Source organism: Ursus americanus, chromosome X (assembly GCF_024610735.1).
Source record: "Ursus americanus isolate L20-20 chromosome X, mUrsAme1.1.p, whole genome shotgun sequence".
In the NCBI taxonomy this organism is placed as follows: Eukaryota; Metazoa; Chordata; class Mammalia; order Carnivora; family Ursidae; genus Ursus; species Ursus americanus.
Window position 1 is genome coordinate 65,803,142 of NC_142164.1, and position 22,889 is coordinate 65,826,030.

Genomic DNA, 22,889 nt, shown 5'->3' on the forward strand with positions numbered 1-22,889 from the left:
TTATGGCCAGGCCAGAAAAACACCGACTTCTCTTAAAAGCAGGGTAAAGACTGGCCCAAAGAAAATGTGGCATGTAAAAACAAAGTGAAAGTGGGCAACAAAGCAGCCTTCCGGAGCCAAGTCACACCAGCAGGAAAAGCAGATGCTCACTTCCCAGGGTCTGCAGGTTGGAGTTCCCGAGCTAAGCTTCAGCACGGCAGCTTTAAGTGCTGCTGCCTATCTTCCTAAGGAGAAAGCACTGCCAAAGGCCTTGAAAGATATGTTGTGTAAGTGGTGACCTTTCAAACAGTATCCCCTAAGAGCTGCGTGCACCTGCCCACATAATACACGTGCTCTGGGGGACTTTGCCTAATCTTCCCTTCAGCTGGGACCTCACTGCCGGACGGGAAAGCAGCAAGATAATCAGCTCAAAGTAAACAGATTACCAGGCCAAAGTCTCTGCAGTTCAGATCCTAAATTGTGAGGTTTGGGTCTAAAAGATCCAGAGAAATCAGAAGCACCTGGCACAGCCACCTCGGTGTCTTGGTGAACAGGAATGCAAAGAAAATGGCAACCACCAAGGAAACCGGCTGGACAGGTTTCTCCAAGCAAAATAAACAAGAGCACTTCAGCACTTCAGCCTCAAAGACAAGTGGCTGCTTCTGCTGCACTCACCTAGTTGCGCGCCCACCCCTCTGCCGTTGGCTCCAGCCATCTGTGCTCCAGCCATCTGTGCGGCCTGGGGAGGTGGGGGGGGCTCTGCCGGCCCCCTTCTCACCCTCATCGGCAACACCCGCCAGGCTCAACCCAAGTCCCACCCTTCTCCGTGACCCTGTCTACTCCAAATTTCTTTCTTCCAAATTCATACTATGTATTTAGCAATGACCTTTCTTAATGTTTTCTACTTACGGCTATTTAACTCTCGCAGTTTTAAAATCTTTCATAGTATATCACCAAAGGGGAAGCCCTTTGCGAACTAAGGCCGTGTCTGATGCTCATGAACGGTGGAGGAGATCAGGCTGGGGGAGTGGGTCACAAAACACCCTCCCAGTTACTCTCCAGTTGCTATCCCTCAGAGAGTCCTCCCACTGCATTTCCCTCCCATGCCAGTTGGGGTCTAAGACACTGCTTCCTTCCTTTGGTCAGTGTTGTGGGCTGAATGTTCGTGTTCTGCCAAAATTCATACATTGAGGTCCTAACCTTTCAGGTGATGGTATTTGGAGATGGAGCCTTAGGGAGGTAATTTGGTTCGTATAAGGTCATGAAGGAGATAGTTCTCCTATGAGAAGAGGAAGAGACAAGGAGAGATTTCTCTCTTTCTCCCTCTGTCCTTGCATGCACCCAGGAAAGGCCAGGTGAGGACACGGCAAGACGGTGGCCATCTACGAGCCAGGAAAGTTGGGGGGGTGTTGCTCACCAGAACCTGAATCCGCCGGCACCTACTTTTTAGACTTTCAAGTGTCCAGAACTGGGAGAAATAACTGCCTGTTGTTTAAGCCACCCAATCTATGGTACTTTGTTACAGCAGTCTGAGCTACAGAAAGTACCAGATAAAAGGCACATATTATTTGAAAATTGAGCAGTCCCTCTTTTGCCTGGTCCATGTGAAGCATGCTCCGAGAGCCATAAGTCAATAGTCACTCATCAGCTCTTGACCTTACTGCGAGAGCTAAAATTGCTAGCAGCTTCCAAAAAGCAGCCTAAAAGCCCACACTAGAGTACTCAGGTCGACACAAGATGGGTCATCAAAGAGCCACAAGTGCAGCTGACAGCGAGTCAGGTCTTCGTGGTACTCTGTGCAGAAGGGAACATGGAGAACAAGGAAGGGCACTGTTTTTAGTCTACTTCAAAGTCTCAGGCCTTAAAGGTCAGTTATGACGTTAGACGGGCGGTCAAGGACCAATTGCCCCGCAATATGTGAACATTTGGGGTCACAACACCTGTAGGGTCAGCTGAGGGGATTATGAGCACAGGTCCAGGACTGCTGTTAGGGAAATATGCTCTAGCAATAGGCAGTTCAAGAATCACGGACACAGGAAACTCTGCCGCGTCCTCTGGTAGCCCTGAACACGACAGAAATTGCTATTGCTTTTTAAGATGTATATTCTTGTCACCCCCCAATTCTGTCAGATAGTGAAGCCTGCCAGAATCACCTCAGTGGCATTTTAATCCACTACTGAAACTCGTTAACGAACAAGACAAAGTCAGGCTCTCCTAAGCACCACCCTGGGCTATAAGCACAGGACAGTTGCACAATTAATGTCTGCTTGGTGACGAGAAGGAGCTTTCTCCAGCCTTCTTTGATGATCAAGCCAATATTTCTGACACAATTTCTGGAATGGAGACTACAGATGCCCCAACATGATTTCCTTCCTTGAGTGGGAAGAAGACTGGGATGGTAGATGGCCAGCCGGGATGCCAGGACTCACCAAAGGCCCGCCTGATACTGTCCTGTGGCTGTGAAGAATGCACCCAGCCTAACCCAGACTTGCAAAAGCTATTTCTATAAATATGCTCTCAAGCCTCTTGGCAACCTTCGGAGGACTAGTTGTTTTGTTTGTTCGTTCATTCATTTATTCATTCATTCAAGAAATAGACAAACAAAAGAACACCCAAGTTTAGAACTTGAGAGTCCCTGAAACTCACCTACACTGTGTCTTTTTGTACTCCCTTCACAGCAGAATGGCCTGAATTAAACACCCCACCACCCTGATCCTGAGCAAGAGGCTCAAGAGAGGCACACTTTTGTGGACTTTTCAGAGTGGAAGGCAAATTCACTAGCAGAGCAAAAGCCCTAGAGTGAGCAGGAAGACGGGCTCTGCTCATCCTACCTCCACCATTGAAGAGATGAGGCTAGCATGGTGAAGGCTGGGGAAGGTCTTTCCATTAAGTCACTAGTGATCTTAAAGCCAAGTCACATTTTCCAAACATTGTAATCTTTCCTTCTTTCCTCTGCTCCCAGCTCCACAAATCCCATCTCCCCTCTCTCGTTACTACAACTGTAGCTCCCTAGGGCTCCACCTGCGAGAGCCTCAGTGGTGCTGTAAGAGAGTGTTATTTGCTTGGCAACCCCTGCACACCAGAGAATAACAGACAGTCAGGAGAAGGAAAGGGAGAAGAAGCATATCAGAGGGGAAACAACATCTAAAAGAATCAGAGGTGAAACCCCAACCGAAAAGGGCTCCTTCACTTTAACCACCTACTGCTCAGTGTCTTCTGTGCAGACGGCAAGCTGCTGGAGAGCAGGACCAGCATCCACAACCATGCCCCAGTTCGTAGCCCCAATTCAAAGCACCTTCCTGCTTTCCACATAGTAGGAGCTCCTGTGTCATGTTTAGTTGTTCAAGTGAACCAGAAATAAATAGCTATGGTGACAAACAAGTGGTTATTCCTGAGCACTCTGATTGCTTGTTAAAAAAAAAAAATACATTTCCCCAAACCCAGTGAATCCAAAACGATAAAAGAGGAGCCTGGGGATCTGTATTTCTCCTAGTATGCCGGCTGATTTCTATCAGCAAGTTTGAGAAATGTTGAAAGAACCATGCTCAATGGTCAGAACAACCGGGTTGAAATTCCAGTTTTGAAATTTCTTGGTTGTCTAACTGGAGTCTCTGTTTTCTCATCTGTAAAATGAGAATAAGGTCTACATTGCAGCATTAAAGGATTATAATCACAATTTAAAGAGGATCACAAAGGCCCTAATGCATAGATGTGCCCTGACTGTTTGTTTCCCTTCATCCTGAAGACATCTCGGAACTACTGAAAACTTCAGATTAGATTATGTCCAGATTGTTGCTTTAGCTTCAAGCCCCTCTTGCAACAGCCTGGCAAATGGGTGCCCAGCCTCTTCTGAAACACCTCCAGTGACAAAAGATCAAATTTACTATCTCCGGAAGCAGTCCATTCCATTTTCAGACAGTCTTAATCATCAGCTCTTTCTTCCCTCTGTGGAGATGAGATCTGCCTTGGGTAACAAATCTAATCCCTTTTCCACATGATAGGGTGATGCAATTAACTTAGATAAGGAAATTGAGGAGCAGCAGGTGTGTGGGGGGGGTCAGTTTTGAACACACTGCTTGTTTGAGGCACTGGGAGTGCAGTTTCATGCACATGTCCAGCAAGTAGTTGATAATGCAGGTCTGGGGTTCACTAAAGAGATCAGGGATGTCATTTATACAACAACGGGATTAGAATCTGTGAAAATAAATGAAATTGCCATTCAGGGGGCAGAGCTAATGAAACATATCGAGGAATGGTTAGCAAGGTAGGAAAAAGACTTTAAAGAAGCAAGCAGGGAATTCGTGGTGAAGAGGTCAGACCAATGGCAGAGAATCAGTGAACCAGTCATTGAATTTGATGACTAAGAGGTCACCGTGGATCCCTGACAGAGTTGGGCTTCTGCTCCTCCGGAGCCTTCCGGAATTGCTTGGAACCACACCACCATGCTGAAAAGCAGATGCACACTTCCTTTCCTACTGAAAGAGAGGTGATTTGAAGACATAGCAGGAGCAAGTACAGATGACTCCAACATTTCCCAACCTGAATTTAAGATGGGCTTCTCCAAATAAGGCTCCCAGGCTTCTATCTTTTGGTGAAACTCTGCCTAGTACAGTCCCTCCTGGATGTGAACCACAATAAAGAACTCTATTTTCCTGTGTTTAATACTGCATTTGCCCACCCTACTGAACCACTGATTTTGCACACAATACTTATTAATGTCTCAGGGAACTAGTGTTTCCTGGCACATAATTTGGCACATGTGGTGAACAGAAGAGAGACAACAGTTTAAGGGACTATTGGTATCAAGGGAATTTTTTTTCTCTTCTTCTTAAGAATGGAAGAAACTTGAGTATGTTTACATGCTAACGAAAAGGAACGAAGTGCAGAATGAAAGAATGCCAAACAGGCATGAAAGGAAACAGAGCAAGCCAGGCTCTGGTAGAGGGGGTTACCTTAGCGAAAGACCTCAGCTCACTGCTTTAGCCCCAAAAAATACTTTCCTTGCCTAAGTCTAGTGATCACAAATGTTCATTATTCTAAAGCATACTTACTTTTCTCAGAGGACACCGATGTTATCTAGATAAGGTTAAGGGCAGATTACATAAACCATATAAACTGATTCCCTAGAAACAGAGTGCAGTGTCCACCCTCCTCCCCAGAGTCAGACGCAATGTATCCCTTTCCCCAGGGCCAGAGAAGAGGGTGTTCCAGGTCTTTTAGGTCTTCCAGGTCAGGAGTTAATGCCCCACTTCCCCTACCCAGGCAGGGAGAGCTCTAGTACAGGATAGGTGGAGAGAGGAAATCTAAAAATAAAACTCTCCAAAGAAACTGTCTTGCCTAAAGAGCAGCTTCCCACGCACACTGGAGTGCCACATCTGCGGGGGCTGGCAGCACGGGAACGGAACAATCCTGACCACGTCACTTAAGTATTACCCTTTTGCTGGGGGCAACAGCACATTTCTGCTTCCCCCATCAGTGCCCCGGTGTCTAGGCTACAGACAAGCAAGGCTCAGTGACGGAAAACAGGAGACTGAAAAGATCACCAGTGACTAGTCCAGCCTTCCTCTAGCTCTCCTCCCTTCACCGCAGGAGGTGAGCACAGCACAAGTCAAGAAAGCTGCCCTCAACAAACAAGGAGTCAAGTTGAGGGTTCATTTTTCAAAAAAGAACCATGAAGGGTCTAGTGGGCTTCACGCTCAAAGCTGGGCTCCCTCAGCTCCACTCCCTGCAGTCGGGCCAAGGACTACCAGGTGAGGGAAAAGAAAATCAAGCACTGGGAGCCGAACTGCAATTACCATTTATATCCACTGGCTATCCTCAAGTCAAACCCCAAAGACAGAGCAGTTGTCTCATTGCCAGGCAATTAGCAAATGTAGCCTTCCCTCCTAACCCCCCAGCAGGTATCAGAGACCACTAGAGAAAGTTCAACCCAAGGGTTTAACACACCCCACACCTAAGCATTAAACACACACACACACACACACACACACACACACACACACACACAGCTACCTCTGGCTCAGGGGAGTAATCCCACCACCTCTTACTCTAAGGATTTTAACCTTGGAGAGATACAATGTACTTGCAGCACACTGTTTGGAGTTTTGCCAAGAAGCTAGGGCAGGAAGAAGAAAACTATCCCTACTTCTCCAAGGAGGCCATAGTGTTCACTAAGCAGTTCAACTCTCCAAGAGGTTTGTACTTTGACCTGCCAAAGTATTATAATGTGCCTCACCGGTCAAAAGCTCAACCTTGCACAGTATCTCAGAACAGCTTTCAGCAGCAATACAGTCAATGTTATATATCCGTTCCCTCCACCCACCCTTCCTGGGGACCATACACCATCCCATCCCGTGTTCCATGATTCAGACACGGCAGCAGGGAAGAAGAAAACACCGTTTTAAAAAAAGACCCAGAAGCAGCAACCTATCAGTTCTTTGGTCTCTTACAAGAGACCCTGTACCAGAACACAGCGATAGTTGATATTCTCAGATACAAATGCTGATGTCTACTATGCATATGTGGAGGGGGGGGATGCCAAGTTTTCCCCTCAAATCACAGATTGCAAGCAAAGTACTCTGAACATTTGAGTGCTGTTTGAATGCTGACTAGCAACAATCACCCAGCAGTCTTTTACAATCAGAGCAAACTGAAATTTTCTCGTACTGAGTCATTCATGAGCAAAGAGGAAGAAGCCAGCTCACAGAAGGGAGAGACACTGACCATAAAGTACACAACCTGAGCATACAGTGCAAAATGTTGCTTTAGTACTGGGAGTACACACTCCCTATCCCACTAGTTAAACAGGAAGCGCTGTGTTGGCACAGAGCTCTCCTCACGCAGCACAAGGCCTGGTGCTCAGAAGTGTGACTTACCTGACATACAAAGACCTCTTCTCACTTGTTCGGAGGGACCCAGACCCAGAGCTCATGCTGCTGTTCATCATTTGTTCTCGCAAGTCATGTATCTTCGATTCAAAGCGACTGTACTCTGTCAGGGAGACAAGGGAGCAGACAGGGAAAAAATGAACCCAAGGAGCTGCACCAAGCCTGTGTGCCAGTGGCTAATAAAAGAGCCAGAAGGACACTGGGCTTCAAAGCAGCCAGAGCCAGCACAGTCGATCTTTGCTTTGATAAGCAGAGTCCCTCCTCCAAGCAGAGAGAGACAGACGTCTTTCCATTCACCGGCCAATAGAAGGAAGAAACACACCTGGAAAAGGAGTAACATTTGGACATATCAAATGGAAAAAGCTTTTATCTGCCTTGAAATCTTACTGATCCTTAAAAAAAAAAACAACAACAACTGGAAAGAGGTTCCAGTGCAGCCTTCATAAATCTTTAGAGCAGGCACTAAGGCCCAAGGAGAGCAGATGGGAAAGGAGACTTTCCCAAAAAAGTGGATTACAGAGAACAGATGGCCCTGAGACATAGGGTGGAGGGGCTGGAAAGGACCTGAGGCCATTATATCGTTGTTAGGCAAGGAAGACGATTTGTTTCCAGATGACTTTTTTTTTTTGGAGGGGGAGATTGGAACCCAGTACACAAAGGTAAAAACAAACCTCACAATCAGATAAGATCACAAAGCTCTCCCCAGTTATTTCCCTTTTAACAAACAGGGTCTTTGGCTTCAGTAACAAACAGAAATTCTCCCAAACCAAGAAGTCGGCTGTCACCTTTCTCCTTCAAAATCATCTAGTCCGTGGGGTTGTAAGTCCATGTGCCAGCTTTATACCCCACTACCACCATCACAAGAGCCTTGAAACAGCCTTATCGCTCTGGAAAGGCAACTACACGTTTACACCCAACTTAAGAAAACCTGATAGAGGAACACTAATTCTAGCTGTACAATTATTACAAAAGGCTTTTTTAAATAGGGATGCTTTGCTGTGACATTCTCCTTGTACATTGAAAATATGATATTCACATTTATCCCCCCCCAACACAACAATTTTTAAGGTCTGTAACTGCTGCATAAAATGGGATATACCTAACGCACAGGCTGTGGAAATGGGAGAAAATAGGCATACCTCATTATGACAAGATTTCAGAGGAAGACAAAATTGATAGTAAGGGTTGAAGGTTGTGGAACTGCTTTAAAAAACAAACATATTTCCAGGGAAAAAGAATTCCACAAAAGCATTTTCATGCACCACAGAGGGCTGGCAAGAAGCGTCCCCATCTAGTCTGTATGACTCTACAGGCAGAAAACAAAACACCTGTTCCAACACCTGACACTCCCCTTCCCTCAGCAAAGCAACCTGACCTTCAGCTGGGTATAAAGGGAAATGCTAAAAAGCCTTAAGGGGAGGGAATGGAGTTTTAACTCACACAAATATCCATGACAAAGTTTATTTTTGTTCACTCTGGTACCAACAAAGCCAACTGGTTAAATTCATGTGTTCTTTCATTCATCACGCACTGGTGTTATGGTGATTTGTCCTCATTACTTACTCCCGTCCCTGAAATTCTGCAGGAAGCAGTTAAATCACTGACTCACCCATTAAGTGTTGGGCGAAAAAGACAGCAGCTGGACAGTGTCCCCGTTCTGAGGTTTACAAGGCAACTCATCAATATCAATGAGGTGTCGCGATCGAAATGTAGAGGGTGGTGACTGGTCTGTCACAGAAGCCCTGCACTGCCCTAGAGTGCAGGGCTATCCACCTCTCCACCTGCCCAGGGAACTGGCCCTACTCCAGGGCTCAGCCCTCCACCCTGGCCCTCTCGTTGGCTCCTTTCTGGTCCTCCTCCTCACTCACGGGCTAGGAGGAGAAGTCGGTGAGACAAAGAGATTCTGACCAGGCAGCCCTCTCTTGGGGAAGATAAAGTATAACACAGAAATATGCATTGAACCCAGAAAAAAAATATACCAAATCTATCCCTAAGCCATTTCCCCCCTCTCGCAACTTGTTTATATATTCCCTTCTTCGGAACTGACTTGCCCGCTGAACTTCAACTTAGCAGCAGGTCATGGCAGTTGCTTAGTAACTACGTTTCTTAAAAAATCCTTTAAAAAACAACCACCAAACCACTATTTCCTCAAAGCTCCTAATCCAAGGTTGATAATGCTGGGCCAGAGGGCCCACTTAAAATAGACTACAGAAAGAGAACAAGGCTGTTGCTTTAAGGAATCCACTTTCTGTTTTCTATGTGCTACTAAGCTTTCAAGTCTATTAAATTGTGTTTTATTCATTTTTTCCCATTCAGATGATCCCCTTAGAGTTCCAGCTGCTCATACGTCTCTGGCTTTTATTTGTGGAATTATCCAATGTCCACTAGGCACAGAGTAGCCTCTGAATAAATGATTGTTGGGTAAATGAGGAGCAAATTAGAAAACTGTGCCCAAGTCGATGCTTCTGTTCTCAAAATAATAAACCCAATGGTTTATTTAACTGATGGCTGCCAGCTTCACTGAGGGCTTAGGAAGGTAGTTAAGAAGTATTACCATTTACTTTTATTCCCAAGGTTAACTGTTGGGAGTAATTGGGGTATACGGTTTTTAAACACCCTTGTGTGATGTTCATAACCCACAGTGGGCATCTGATTAACAGACTTTGTTTATAACAAAGAAAAATAATAAATCTATCAAAAAACATTTAAAATCGTCTTAAGATAGATAGTACCTCATCTTAATACTAGAAGCATCATTTTCCAAGGACACAAGCTTCACTTAAAATGCAACGGAATTCTAAGACCTCATGGTCCCTCCTCCCCTTCCACTTATAACTAAGGAAGCCATCGCTGGAAGGCATCTCCTAGGCCGGTCACTGCCTGGTCACTGCCTACCAGACCAGCCTCTAACCCAAAGGGCCCATTTCAAATAGGCTACGTTAAAGAAACAACACTTATTACTTAACTCTTAAGTCTACTAAACTATGTTTTATTCATTTTTTCCCATTCAGATGAACCCAACCATTTGTGACCCACAAAGATATGCACGGTGAGTCATTGCTCCCTGGTTCCCTATGCTAATCATGGAGAGAGAAATGAGGGGGTGGGGGCACAATCAGACGTCATTCCCTGAAACAGGGTTTCTCACTGACCACCTGGGGTGCCTCTGAAAGAGCAGGATTTTGGATCCAACCCCAGAAACATTGACTCAGAATCTACTGAGCAGGCCCAGGAATCTGCATTTTTACCAAGCATCAAGGTGATTTTGATGTCCAATAAAGTTTGAAACTGCTGGCCTTGACTTATGAGTTCTGTTTTATTAGTTGAGGGAAAAGGTAAGGTAAGTATCCTGCACAATGTATCCAAAGGAAGGTAGTGCCAGAGGGCTGGAAAACTCTCAAAAAAAAAAAAAAATTGCCAATACAGTTGCAAATCCTACAGGAAAGGAAAGTGCTAGAGGCCTCTGTCCAATGTGCCTGCAAAGAAAGCTGATGAATTTATACTTTTTTAAAATAAAAGTAGCACATGATTTTAAAAAAATCTTTAACTTTTTCCTTTAGACATTCCTGTATCACTTCCCCCATCTCACTACCCAAAAGTAACCAGTTAGTATTTCTAGCATGTATTCTTCCAGACTTACTTCCATGTATATATTGTTTATATAAACATATATTCACAAGTCATACAGAGTCACATAAATCTACTTTTTTCACCCTCTAATAGGTCATGGAAACCCATCCATGTCAGTATATAGGGCTCTATCTCATTCTTTCTAATAGCTGCATAGTATTTCATACTATGGCTAGACCATAATTTATTCAGTCATATCCCAAATGATGTACATTTAAATTGTTTACAATTTTTAATATTACCACCAATGCTGCACTGTATATTTGTATGGGCATTTCTATAGAATAGATTGCCCGAAGTGAAACTGCAGAGTCAAATTATATGCACACAAAAACATTTGATTGGCACATTTGATTGGGTTCAAATTGAACCCCAACCTTCTGAAACCTCTATGATTGGCGGTTGAGGACAAATTGCTATTCTTAAAGCTTCCAGCAGCTTTTCCAGTTCTGAAGAAGTGGAGGCAGAATTTACCTTTGAGGACAGATTGATCTTTTGTTTGGGGAAAAAAACACTTCAATGAACCTTTTGGTTTTCTAAAAGTAAAGGCAAGACTGTAATCTGGAATAGACAAAGACAAAGAGGAACCTCAAATATTCCCTCTGCATAATCACAGAAAAGGTCAGCCTCTGGTGTGGGTGGAGTTGCTGGTTCAAAGGACTTGTCCTACCACCTATATGATGCTCTATGGACACTCCGGAAATATCTACCTCTAGACTTGACCACTCTGCCCCCCCTACTCGATGACCTCCCTGTTACTGTAAACAAAACCCCCTTTCCCCTGCACACAATCAGTGTTTCCTCAAGCTTTGCTAATATTTGTTCCTAATTGCTTCCTCAATTCACCATTTTCTGACTTCATTGTTGTTGCCTTACTATTGATTTTGCCCCTTCATTTTCTCTTGACTATCCTAAGAGTGATGAAAAGAAGTTATTGAAAGATTCTAAGTAAATGAATGACTTAATCAGGGGTGTGTGTGTATCATGTGGGCTACTGAGGGGAGATAAAGTATGGTTGGTGCCTCACATATAGATTTAAGTTTAACAGCAGAGGACCATGCTTTCTCTTTTTGTCTAGCCCCTACAGCCCCTAGTAAAAGTAGCCCCGGCTTTTACATCAGCCAAACCAGCCAGCCCTCAGCCTCTCTGCTAAAGTATGCCCAATGTTGGGAAGCTCTCTATTCCTTCATTATTAGACTAGACAACAGTATTCAAGAGAAAATTCTTGGTTTAAGGGTCATCTCTTTTTCAAGCTGGTCCTAATTTTGGTGTTTAAAACAACATATAAAACATGATGGATCTCTTCTTCATAATAGTATGAAGGAACAATTTAAAGAAGGTCAAAGAACTGGGAAAGCCTAGCGCAGGTTCCCAGAATACTGAATAAGCCTGAATAGAAGGTACAGTGTGAACAGGGGAAGGCAGCGGTGATGGAAGATTGGGGACCAGACTGTAAGAGTTTGAGATAAGACTTTCTTACTAGGCTAGGGGAACCACTGTTAAGTGTTTAAATAGGGACATGATAAAATCAGAACTAGGTTTGGGGGGAAGATTATTCTGGGAAAGTAATGTAGAATGGAGGACAGAGAGAAAGATAACAGAGACCAAGAACCTCTTCTACTGGTGGAGACAACGACTTGAAAGGCCTCACATAGCAGGGGGGCAATTGAGAATACAAAAAACGCACAGGATGGGGCGCCTGGGTGGCACAGCGGTTAAGCGTCTGCCTTCGGCTCAGGGCGTGATCCTGGCGTTCCGGGATCGAGCCCCACAGGCTCCTCCGCTATGAGCCTGCTGCTTCCTCTCCCGCTCCCCCTGCTTGTGTTCCCTCTCTCGCTGGCTGTCTCTATCTCTGTTGAATAAATAAATAAAATCTTTAAAACAAAAACAAAAAATACAAAAAATGCACAGGAATCAAGAAATATGTTGGACTTGGAAGAGAGAAAATTGACATCTGATTGGATGAAGGGCTCAAAGGCAACTTCTGAGTTTTTTCCTGAAAGACCAGGAAAAAATGGGATAATATCAGCCATAATAGAAAATAGTCATCATGTCCTCAAAATAAGCTATCCCTTCTCCAGGCTAAATATTGTTACTTCCTTATGTATGCTTCATCTAACATGGTTTCCAGACCCTGTACTACTTCTCCCTTTTAAAATCTAGTGCCCAGAATTTGTGGTGATGTCATTTCCTTTACAAAATTATAAGCTCCTTGATGTGGTTTTTTTTTTTCCTTCTCGAAGTTTGGCAATCAGCACCCTTGTTGAGTCAACAAACTTTTATTGAACGTGTTAACTCATGATAAAGATCTGACAGGACAAACCTGGACACTAATTCTCAAGTTCTGGCTCCTCAGGAACTAATTAAGAAAAAATACAAAACTTTCTCCGTCCGCCCACCCCAAAATGCTAAAAACTGACCAACAAAACCACAAACCATTTATGCAAACACTGACATGTCAGAGGTTTCGAGATCTACTTAATAGTCTAATAAAGCATCAAAGAGGACTGAAACTACAAGGCTCACTAATATGAACTGCACACACATCCAAGCCTCCAAACCCGTCTCCCCTCTAATAAGACTTTGCTCTCAAATCCATCAACCTTCCGAACGACAAAACTGTCTTCTCAGGGGCGCCTGGGGGACTCAGTCAGTTAAGCATCCGACTCTTGATTTCAGCTCAGGTCACGATCTCAGGGTGGTGAGATTGAGCCCTGTGTCGGGCTTCATGCCGGGCGTGAAGCCTGCATAAGATTCTCTCTCTCCTTCTCCCTCTGCCTTCCCCGACTCTAAAAATAAAGACCTGTCTTTTCTGAATAAAAAAATGACATTTGTCATTAATTTGGAAAAGCCGAAAGGGGCTCAGTTTCTTCACCCATAGCAAGTTTATTTGGGCCTATTTGATAATGGGTAGGAAAATGTTGTAGAGAGGAAACAAATGGTAGCAACAAAGGGTACTTATTCTGTACATGGTATAGACTACCAATGATTTGAACGAAGATATAAAAAAGGAAATGCTACGGAATAAAATAAAAGCCATGCCTATCAAATTTGGAAATGACACAAAGCCAGGGAGACAACTGGATGACAGACTTCAGACACACATATTGCGACAGGTAGCAACAATGGGAAGATGCAAAAAAAAGTACAAAAAAAGTGTAACTTCCTGACCCTGAGTCCCTGCACAAATACCGAGCAGGGAAGACAGGGCTGGATAACCGCACGTGTATTGATTAGCTATAAACTCCAAATAAGCCAATAGCTGCCCAAAGGCTCATTTGTTCTTACAGAAGTACAGGTGTTCAAATCTCAAACTCATACGGCTCTTGTTTGCCACTAGCTGAGCTGCCCTGAGCTCAAGGGAATCACCCACTGTGAAAATGTACAGAACTGTGGTGGAAATGAAGTGACAACCTCATGAGAGAGTCACAGATTTTGATGTGAATGAATAGTGTTTTAGGTTTGTATAGTTGCCTTTGGAGCGCAGACCCTCAGGATGTGTCTAAATTACAAGCATCTGTCCCAACAACACAGTTCATGTTTTCGAAAGAAATGGATGGAGCTGTTCCTTAAAGAAGAAAGAAAGAGAGAGAGAGAGAAAGAAGGAAAGAAAGAAAGAAAGAAAGAAAGAAAGAAAGAAAGAAAGAAGAAAAGAAAAGAAGAAAGAAAGAAAAAGGGAGGAGGGAGGGATGGAGGGAGCGAGGGAAAGAAAGGAAAAAATAGATGAAGCTGAAAGTAAAATAAGTCCATCGAGAAGATATCTGTCGGTGTGGAGGTAAGTATATGAATAGCCAAATAGCATGTTTCTAGGAATCACAAACTGGTCTCTAGAAAAATAATATGAAGCTTATTACTTGGGTTAGTTTTTAATTATGGGGTCTACTATCTAAAGAATCTAAGACCTCTAAAACTAGACAGTTCCTCAGGTCCCTTCTAATTTTGACATAATTGTGATTTTATGACCAAATCAATGAGGCCCATAAGGAATCAAACCTAGGACAAGTCTAATTTTAATTTTTAAATATGATCCAGAAGAGGAAAATCTTCACATCTGCAAATAATCCTAAGTTCTCTGGGTCAAAAAATAATACCAAATCAATGGGTAGAAATTGCAAAAAAAAAAAAAAAATTCTTAAGGCTATGTGAGAGGGCAGAAAAGTGGCAAACAGGCCTCAATATGAGCAAATATTGCTTGAAGAAAAATAAGTTCAGCTCTAGTTTTAGAACAATGGGCTTGGAACTATGACTAACCCAGAACAGAAACCTCAGTGTCATTGTTCTGGTTCCTGCACTGCCACAATGTGCTTCCTCAGCCATACACACACATAGCCAGGGTTCTGGATAGCATCCTGATACTGGAAATAAAACAGAAAACAAGACATGCCAGATCAGCATACCATAAAAGATTCCAATTTATCCCTATTGACTGGATGTTTCTTTCTTTCTTTTTCTTTTTTTTTTAAAAGATTTTATTTATTTATTTGACAGAGATAGAGAGCCAGCGAGAGAGGGAACACAAGCAGGGGGAGCGGGAGAGGAAGAAGCAGGCTCCCAGCGGAGGAGCCTGATGTGGGGCTCGATCCCATAACGCCAGGATCACGCCCTGAGCCGAAGGCAGACGCTTAACGACTGCGCCATCCAGGCGCCCCTGACTGGATGTTTCTGTCCCCCAAAGAGCTTAGTGAGGATGCAAGAAGAGCTACTGAGCAAAAGTGCTATCGTATATAAAGGTTTCATTACATTCAGCCGCCTGGTCTGAAATGAGTGCAATGATAAATGCTTTGATCTCACATCAAGCAAAGAAAAAGTTATTCACAGGACCTTGCCATTGGTCCTTCTCACCTATCCCAGCTAACCCAGCAGATCAGGGTAAAAGCCTCAACTAGGGCCTTTTCTCTGTTTCAGAGGAACTCCATACGGCATATTCAAATGCACGATTAACAAAGCCTTTAGCTCCTTCAACCCATAAGCTAAATTGTACGTAAGAACAACCCCAAGACAAAACACCTCATCCAGAAAACATGAGAATGAAGACAAAATATACCTTTCCCTACTCTCAAGGTAGCAGGCAATCTTGTTCATAACAATCTTTTCCACTTAACTGAGATGCTGCAACACAGTGATTAAAACACAGCATTCTATGACTAAGCTTGCTAACTTGAGTTAGTATAACTGATTTCTACATTTTACCAGCTCAACTGGGAGTCTAGAGTCAAATGTTCTTCATAGTAGTCACTCCAACAGGATCACAAATCCACTGACAATCTTTACTGGGGTATCAACTGAATCTTTTGAGTCAAGTTTCTGTGGGAGGAACCCAGAAAATGGGACCTAGAGAAAGACTCTTCTTGTTACTGTGGTCATCTGTGGTCATTTTTCAGTAACTGATAATCCCAGACTAAAATATTACAGAACAGAATAAGATACCAAAATCCAAATCGCGCGCACGTGCGTCTGTGTGTGTGTGTGTGTGTGTGTGTGCGCACGCGCATAATAAAGGTGGCACTTCAAAACAGTAGGGAAATGGTGGATTATTTATATTTAATAAATGGTACTGAGGTAATTCATTAAACATTTGGAGCACAAATAAGGTACTATCCTACCCTACATCATAAATAAATTTCAGGTAGGTTAAGGTTTTAAGTGTGAAAACAAAAACAGTAAATAACTAGAATAAAACAAAAGTGAACATTTACTTGTTAAAGGTACAAAAGAAAACACTGATAGACTTGACTACATAAAAACATAAAATATCTGCACATCAAAATAAAGTAAAAAAGCAAACTACAAACTGGGAAAAACCTTTGTAATATACATAACAAAGAATTAATATTCTAACTACATTTAAGCTTTTACACATCGATAAGAACTTATGAACACACCTCAATAGCGAAATGGAGAAAAGGTATGAACAGGCAATTCACACACACAAAAATGACCAGTGAACATATACATGCACACATACACTCATGTTCAATTGTTATTAAAAAAAGAAATAAAAATTAAAGCATGAGTTAAATAACATTTTTTTACCTATCAAATTTGCAGAGATTTTAAAAAAATAATGCTCCATGTTACCAAGATCTCAAACTACACACCCTCTATACTGTTGGTGGAGGTGGAGACCAATTTGGCAAAATATATCAAGTCTTAAATATGTTCATATCCTTTGCACCAATAATTCCACACCAAGGAATTCATTCTGAAGAAGCAATATCAGACTCACAAAAAGCCTCATACAAGGATATCCATCAGTGTTATTTATTAGACAAAAAACTGGAAACAACCTAATGTCCACCAAAAAGGGAATAGTCATATGGATTATGGCACACACATGATGAAATATCATTTAACTATTAAAAAGCATTTTAGTAAGATATTCATGACAAGTTAAAAGAAAGGATACAAAACTGTTTAAATCAATGATGCTAGTCTTGAAAGAGATACATACATATTATATGATATATAAAAAGTTTGGAGGGAAATAACACCCAACACATACATACACATACAGACACAAACTGGTTATTTCTGGAGGTAGTTTTACAGGAAGTTTGATTTTTTTTTTACTTTGTATTTTTCTGTATTTTCCAATTTGCTATAAATCTAAATGCAATACAAAAATAAATATAATTTGAGGAGAGTGGGGAGGCACACTGAATAGGACAGGCCCAAGGACAAAGCCAGGACACACGCACCCACTAGAATCCCCCCCTCCACACTGCTCCTGGCTCATTCATCATTTTCCTCTGGGACTGATCTTTCAATCAGTTGCAGACAAATCCCCTTAGACATATTATCACTATTATCACCTCACCACCATCTTATCCAAGAGTACACCAAAGAAGACTTGCCATTTCCTTGCCAAAATCTAGATACACCACATCTACCATATTTCCCTGATCTACTGGTCCAGTGACCCTGTCCCCTCAAGGCAATTTGGCCACTCTGACATGACTTGTTTGAACCTGGTAAACCAATACTGGTTCCTGTGCTCATCATTTTTTTTCTGAGTGTTTCCAAAACAACTCTTAATAATCTAGTCTGGGGGCACCTGGGTGGTTCAGTCAGTTAAGCATCTGACTCTTGGTTTCTGCTCAGGTCATGATCTCATGGGTCATGGGATCAAGCCCCATGTATGGGCTCCGTGCTCAGTGGGAAGTCCGCTGGAAGATTCTCTCCCTCTGCCCCTCCCTCCACTCGCATGCATGCACATGCACTCACGCACTCTCTCTCTCTAAAATAAATAAATCTTTAAAAAAATAATCTAGTCTGGAATTTAACCCAAGATTTGCAAAATTCTTCCTCCTTTATGAAAATCTGAAGAACGTGTATGTAAATCAGACCTTTAATGTACATATTTATACAAAGTATATTAATTTTCCTCTTTTGGTCTATTCGAATTATTATCACTTAATTTCATCAAGTGGAAAAATCCCCACATCTCTACGGCCTTTGCTTTTTTAAAGATATCCAAATTCAATGAAAAGTAAACAAAGGTCCATTTCAAGAGAATGAAAGCCTTATCACAGGAAAGAAGAGGGGAAGACAAAAGACCCTTGTTAAAGCAAGACGGTTATTAGCTCAAGACTTTGCGATTCGATAACAGTCTAGGTACAAATAGAACTGTAAATTGAATTTGCAACTCAATTCCATTTATCTGACACAAAATTTGAGGTAGAAGAAACATTAGAGATCATTTTGCACAGTCCCCTCATTTTACAGATCAGAAAACTGAGGCTCAAAGAGATTGACTAGCATAAGATCATTCAGCTAAACTTAAAGTAAGAACTAGGACACCCGAGTGGGCTCAGTCGGTTCAGCGTCCAACTCTTGATTTCAGCTCAGGTCATGATCTCAGGGTTGTGAGATTGAGCCCCACGTCAGGCTCCTCGCTCAGGGAAGATCCTCTCTCTCTCTCCCCCCCCCGCCCCTCCCCCACAAAAAGAACTAGAACCCAGGACCTTGGTTCCTCCTCCAAGATGATTCCCATAGTATTTAATGACTTAGCATTTACACACACACATACACACACACAAAATATATATATGTGTATATTTATATATATATGTGCATATATATGTATATATAATATATACACACACACACATTATTTATATATATTCTTAATATAAGGGAGCAAAAACTGTATTTTTTCAGTGACAATGACAGGCCCAAATTATTCTACTTCTCCTAATTCTCTTCAAAACAATAAAACAATTTCCCTATCATAGAATATAAGGCTAAAGCTTTAAATAAATCAATAGTGTAAATAACAGGGTCAAGATTTCAACAAGCAATACACTGAATTAAAAGGAAATCTCGAAGAGCTATAACTAAATAAATAATTCATTCTCATTCCTATATATCACTATAGTCATTCTACCCTATCAGGAAAACTGATGTCTTATAGGATTTTGTCTCAAACCATCTAACAAGGAAAAGCAAGCCCCTGCCTAGCTAGGTGCAGAATGCTTTGCCAACTTTAGCTACCATGTCCCTGGGCTACATGGAAGATAGAAAACTCCAGCACAAACACACACACCTGTATATAAAGTTCAGCCCAGTAGGCAAAACTGGAAAGAAAGCTAACATTTTTTTCTCTTCTAAGTTTTTCTCCTAAGTTTACAAACTTTAGGGCTGGCCTAAAAGGGTACAGCCACTTTGAGAAAAAGTTTGGCAGTTTCTTCAAAATGTTACATGTTACCTTATGACCCAGCAATTCCATTCCCACCGATGTGTGTGTATGTGTGTGTTTGTATGTATCTCCAAGAGAGTTGAAAACATGACCACACAAAAACTTGTCTATGAATGTTCACAGGAGTATTTGTAATAGTCAAAAGGCAGAAACAACTCAAATATTCATAAGCTGATGAATACATAAATAAAATGTGATAAAGCCACAGGATGGAATATTATTCATCCATTAAAAAGGAACAAAGTACTGATACATGCTACAACATGGATGAACCTAGATAACATCATGCTAAATGAAAGAAGCCAGACACAAAAGACTACATATGGTATGATTCCATTCATATGAACCAGCCAGAAAAAGTAACTTTATAGAAACAGAAAGTCGATTAGTGGATGCCAAGGGCTAGGGGAGGGGAGAAGTTGGAGGAAATGGGGAGTGACTGCTAATGGGACAGGGCTCCTTTTTGAGGTGAGGAAAATGTTCTAAACTTAATTGTGGTGACAGTTGCACCACTGTGAACATTCTAAAAAAACACTGAAGTGTATGCTTTAAATGAGTGAATTGTAGGGTATGTGAATAAGCTGTGTGTGTGTGTGTGTGGTTTTTGTTTTTTGTTTTGTTTTTTTTTGGGGGGTGGGCCCTATCACTTTTATCAGGTCAGCATTCCTAGCTAAAATTATCTACAGCCAAGTCTTCAGCCCCTCCAGCACTCCGCGATAAGAGTGAAAGGTAGGCCCTTATCCTCCTGGTTCCCTCTAATCACCTGAGCAATAACATAGTTGGCCTGCTCTGGTCTCAAGTCAATTTAGAAAAGAAATAGGGTGAGAATCCAATCAGGGGATGGAGCAAAGCAAAAATGAATGGGAAATAATAAGCACATGAAAAGATGCTCCATGTCACTAGCTGCTAGGGAAATGCAAATGAAAACCCCAAAATATTACTTCAGACTTACCAGGATGGCTAGAATCAAAAAGACTGACACTAACAAGGGTTGGTGAGGATGTGGAGAAAGTAGAACCCTCACTGCTGGTTGGAATGTGAGGTTGGTGTAGCTGCTATGGAAAACAGCCTAGCCAGTCCTAAAAAGGTGAAACACAGAGTTGCCATATGATCCAGGAAGTATACATACCCAAAAGAAATGGAAACACGTGTCCATGCAAAAATTTGTATATGGATGCTCATACAGCATTATTCATAATAGACTCAAAGTGGAAACAACCCAATATCTGTCAACTGATGAATGGATAAACAAAATACGTTGTATGCATATAATAGAATATTATTCAGCCAGAAACAGAAATGAAGTCCTGGTACATGCTACAACACGGATGAACCTTGAAAACAGTATGTTAAGTGAAAGTAGCCAGTCACAAAAGACCATATATTATATGAATCCATTTATATGAAATGTCCAGAATAGGCAAATCCGTAAGAGACAGGAAGTAGTTTAGTGGTTACCTAGTACTCAGGGGGATGGAGAGTTTGGGCAGGGGAGTGGTTACACCTAAAGGGTACAGTTTTCTTTCTGGGTTGGTGAAAATGTTCTAAAATTGATTGCGGTGATGCCTGTACAACTCTGTGAATATTCTTAACACTACTGAATTGCACCCTTAAATGAGTGAACTATAAGGTCATAAAAAATGAATGACAGATACTCCATTTCACCTGAAGAAATGAGAAATGCCTACTTATTGAATTAATATTCCGAAGCCTGCACACATTTGCTATTATAGTCAAAGCAAACCAGCTCCCATCTATCCGTTCCTCCTGGGTTCCCCCACAACATCATTTTGTAGTAGTCTTCCAAAGTCCACTTTTCTTTTGTAGGAGTCTGTAGGGTCTCCCTCAGGCTTCCAGCAGCCCCTCTACTCCCTGGTTACTTCCTCTTTTGGTACAGGAGTTTGGGATCATCAAGACTAAAAAGCTGACATTTGGCAGTTGGTTTTACCCCATTTGTTTTACCTGAAGAGTTTCAGAGCACTATCTTTTGCTGTGTCTAGATATATCTGGGTAGGAAGGAGGGGCTCACAGCTTCTCTGCTGTGATGGGAGGGAGTTGTGGCCGAGAGGCAAAAGCCCTGGACCTGAAGTTCTCAGGAAATCTGACTTCAGACTTTGATTCTGCCCTTTACTAGCTGTGGGACCTTGAGCAAATCACTCAACCTTTCTGAGCCCCCTTCCTCATCTGTAAAATGGGGATGGTACCACCTATCCCACAGGGATACCCTGAAGACTGATACTTACAAAACCAGCTGGAACACAGAGATACTCACTATTCAGTAGAACAAACCATGGAACAGGCTCTAGTCTATGTGGTGGGGACACGAGCATGAATACAAAAGGAGCTGCCTTTAAACTGTTCAGTGCAGAAATGCTGTTAACAGGACTTCATTTTCTGCCTTCCCTATATCAGCCTTCTTTTAGGATAGCAAAAGGAGTTTCAGGAGTTGAATTCTTTGCCTTGATAAACCTTCACCTCTTGCTCTCAAGAGAGATCATGCTGATAGGGTAGCAGCTATGGTTGTACCTTCAATTCTCCAACAGGGGGAGATGGGATGGTTATTGAATGTAATGGGGAAAATATTACTTTTATGCTTTCAAGTTATTATCATCACTGATCCTTAATTCTTTCAGGCCTTACCTAAAGGCATTCCCATGGTTAAAGTGTGCTTATTCAGCACTTTAAAATAAGTATGGAAAACAGATCCTCTATCACTCCCTTACCCCCAGCCTGTCCAGATTTCCATGCCAGGTGAAAATTTCTGGTCACAGAAGATCAATTGCCAGTTTAGCTACCTTAGTGACCAATTTCTGGCTCACCTCCTGATTTGGGGCTCAGCTTCTACTCTAAAAACAAAGGGGTTTTCCAGAAAAATACCAGCTCAGCTTATAAACGGAGGCTGAAACAAAGTAACTAGGGGGGAAAATGTAGGAGCTAGTTTCTAAATTAAAATGTTATAACATGAAGCCCATACTTTCCTTGGTGGAGCAATTTCACAAATCACAGAAAAATATTTTTCATTTTAGAATAGATTGGGAGAGAACCTTTGCCAAGAGCCCGTTGTTTAAATTTTCAATTTGAATTTTAAGCAGGATTATACATGCCCAAGAACTATTTTTAGCTAATAGGTAGGATAGCTGTGTCCACAACAGTTTGGAACAATCAAGAGTGAAACTATTAAATAGCATCTCTCACTGTGGTACCTTATCATTTAGCACTTCTATTTCTATTTTAATATTTTCCAAAGCTTCATCATAAAAATACTTGTAAAGCACCCATGCTAGGCACAATACAAAGTTCAAATAGATAGACATGGTTTCTATTTTCATTATGCGTTTAATCCACACTGAATAAACCAAATATATGAAAGAATCCCAAGGTTAAGCATTCCCATCAAGCTGCCATCCAGGCCCTAAGTGCCCAGGGGAGATAGACCAGGAAGCAACTATCCAACACTTAACACCCTTCCAATGCTTAAACCCTCTCTATGTATTAAAAGGGGAGGGGTAATGAAACTTCTAAAGTTGACTGTGACGCTGGATATGCAACTCTGCTGGATATACAACTCTGCGATACACTAAAAGCCAATGAATTGTACACCTAAATGGGTGCATTGTATGGTAAATGGATTATATCTCAATTAAGCCATTAAAAAAGAAAAATTATTCTTACTCTGATTGTTCTAATTAGTCAAA

General features: G+C 42.0%; 1 protein-coding gene across 10 annotated transcripts in view; it reads right to left on the minus strand.

The window, feature by feature from the left end:
* Positions 1–22,889, minus strand: part of DLG3 (discs large MAGUK scaffold protein 3) — a 53,672-nt gene that overhangs the window by 18,979 nt on the left and 11,804 nt on the right. For all 10 annotated transcript variants that reach the window (XM_087860096.1, XM_087860095.1, XM_087860094.1 and 7 more), the window contains one exon: positions 6,855–6,969. In XM_087860096.1, the coding sequence (XP_087716222.1) occupies positions 6,855–6,969 (115 nt within the window). The remainder of the gene's footprint in view (positions 1–6,854; positions 6,970–22,889) is intronic.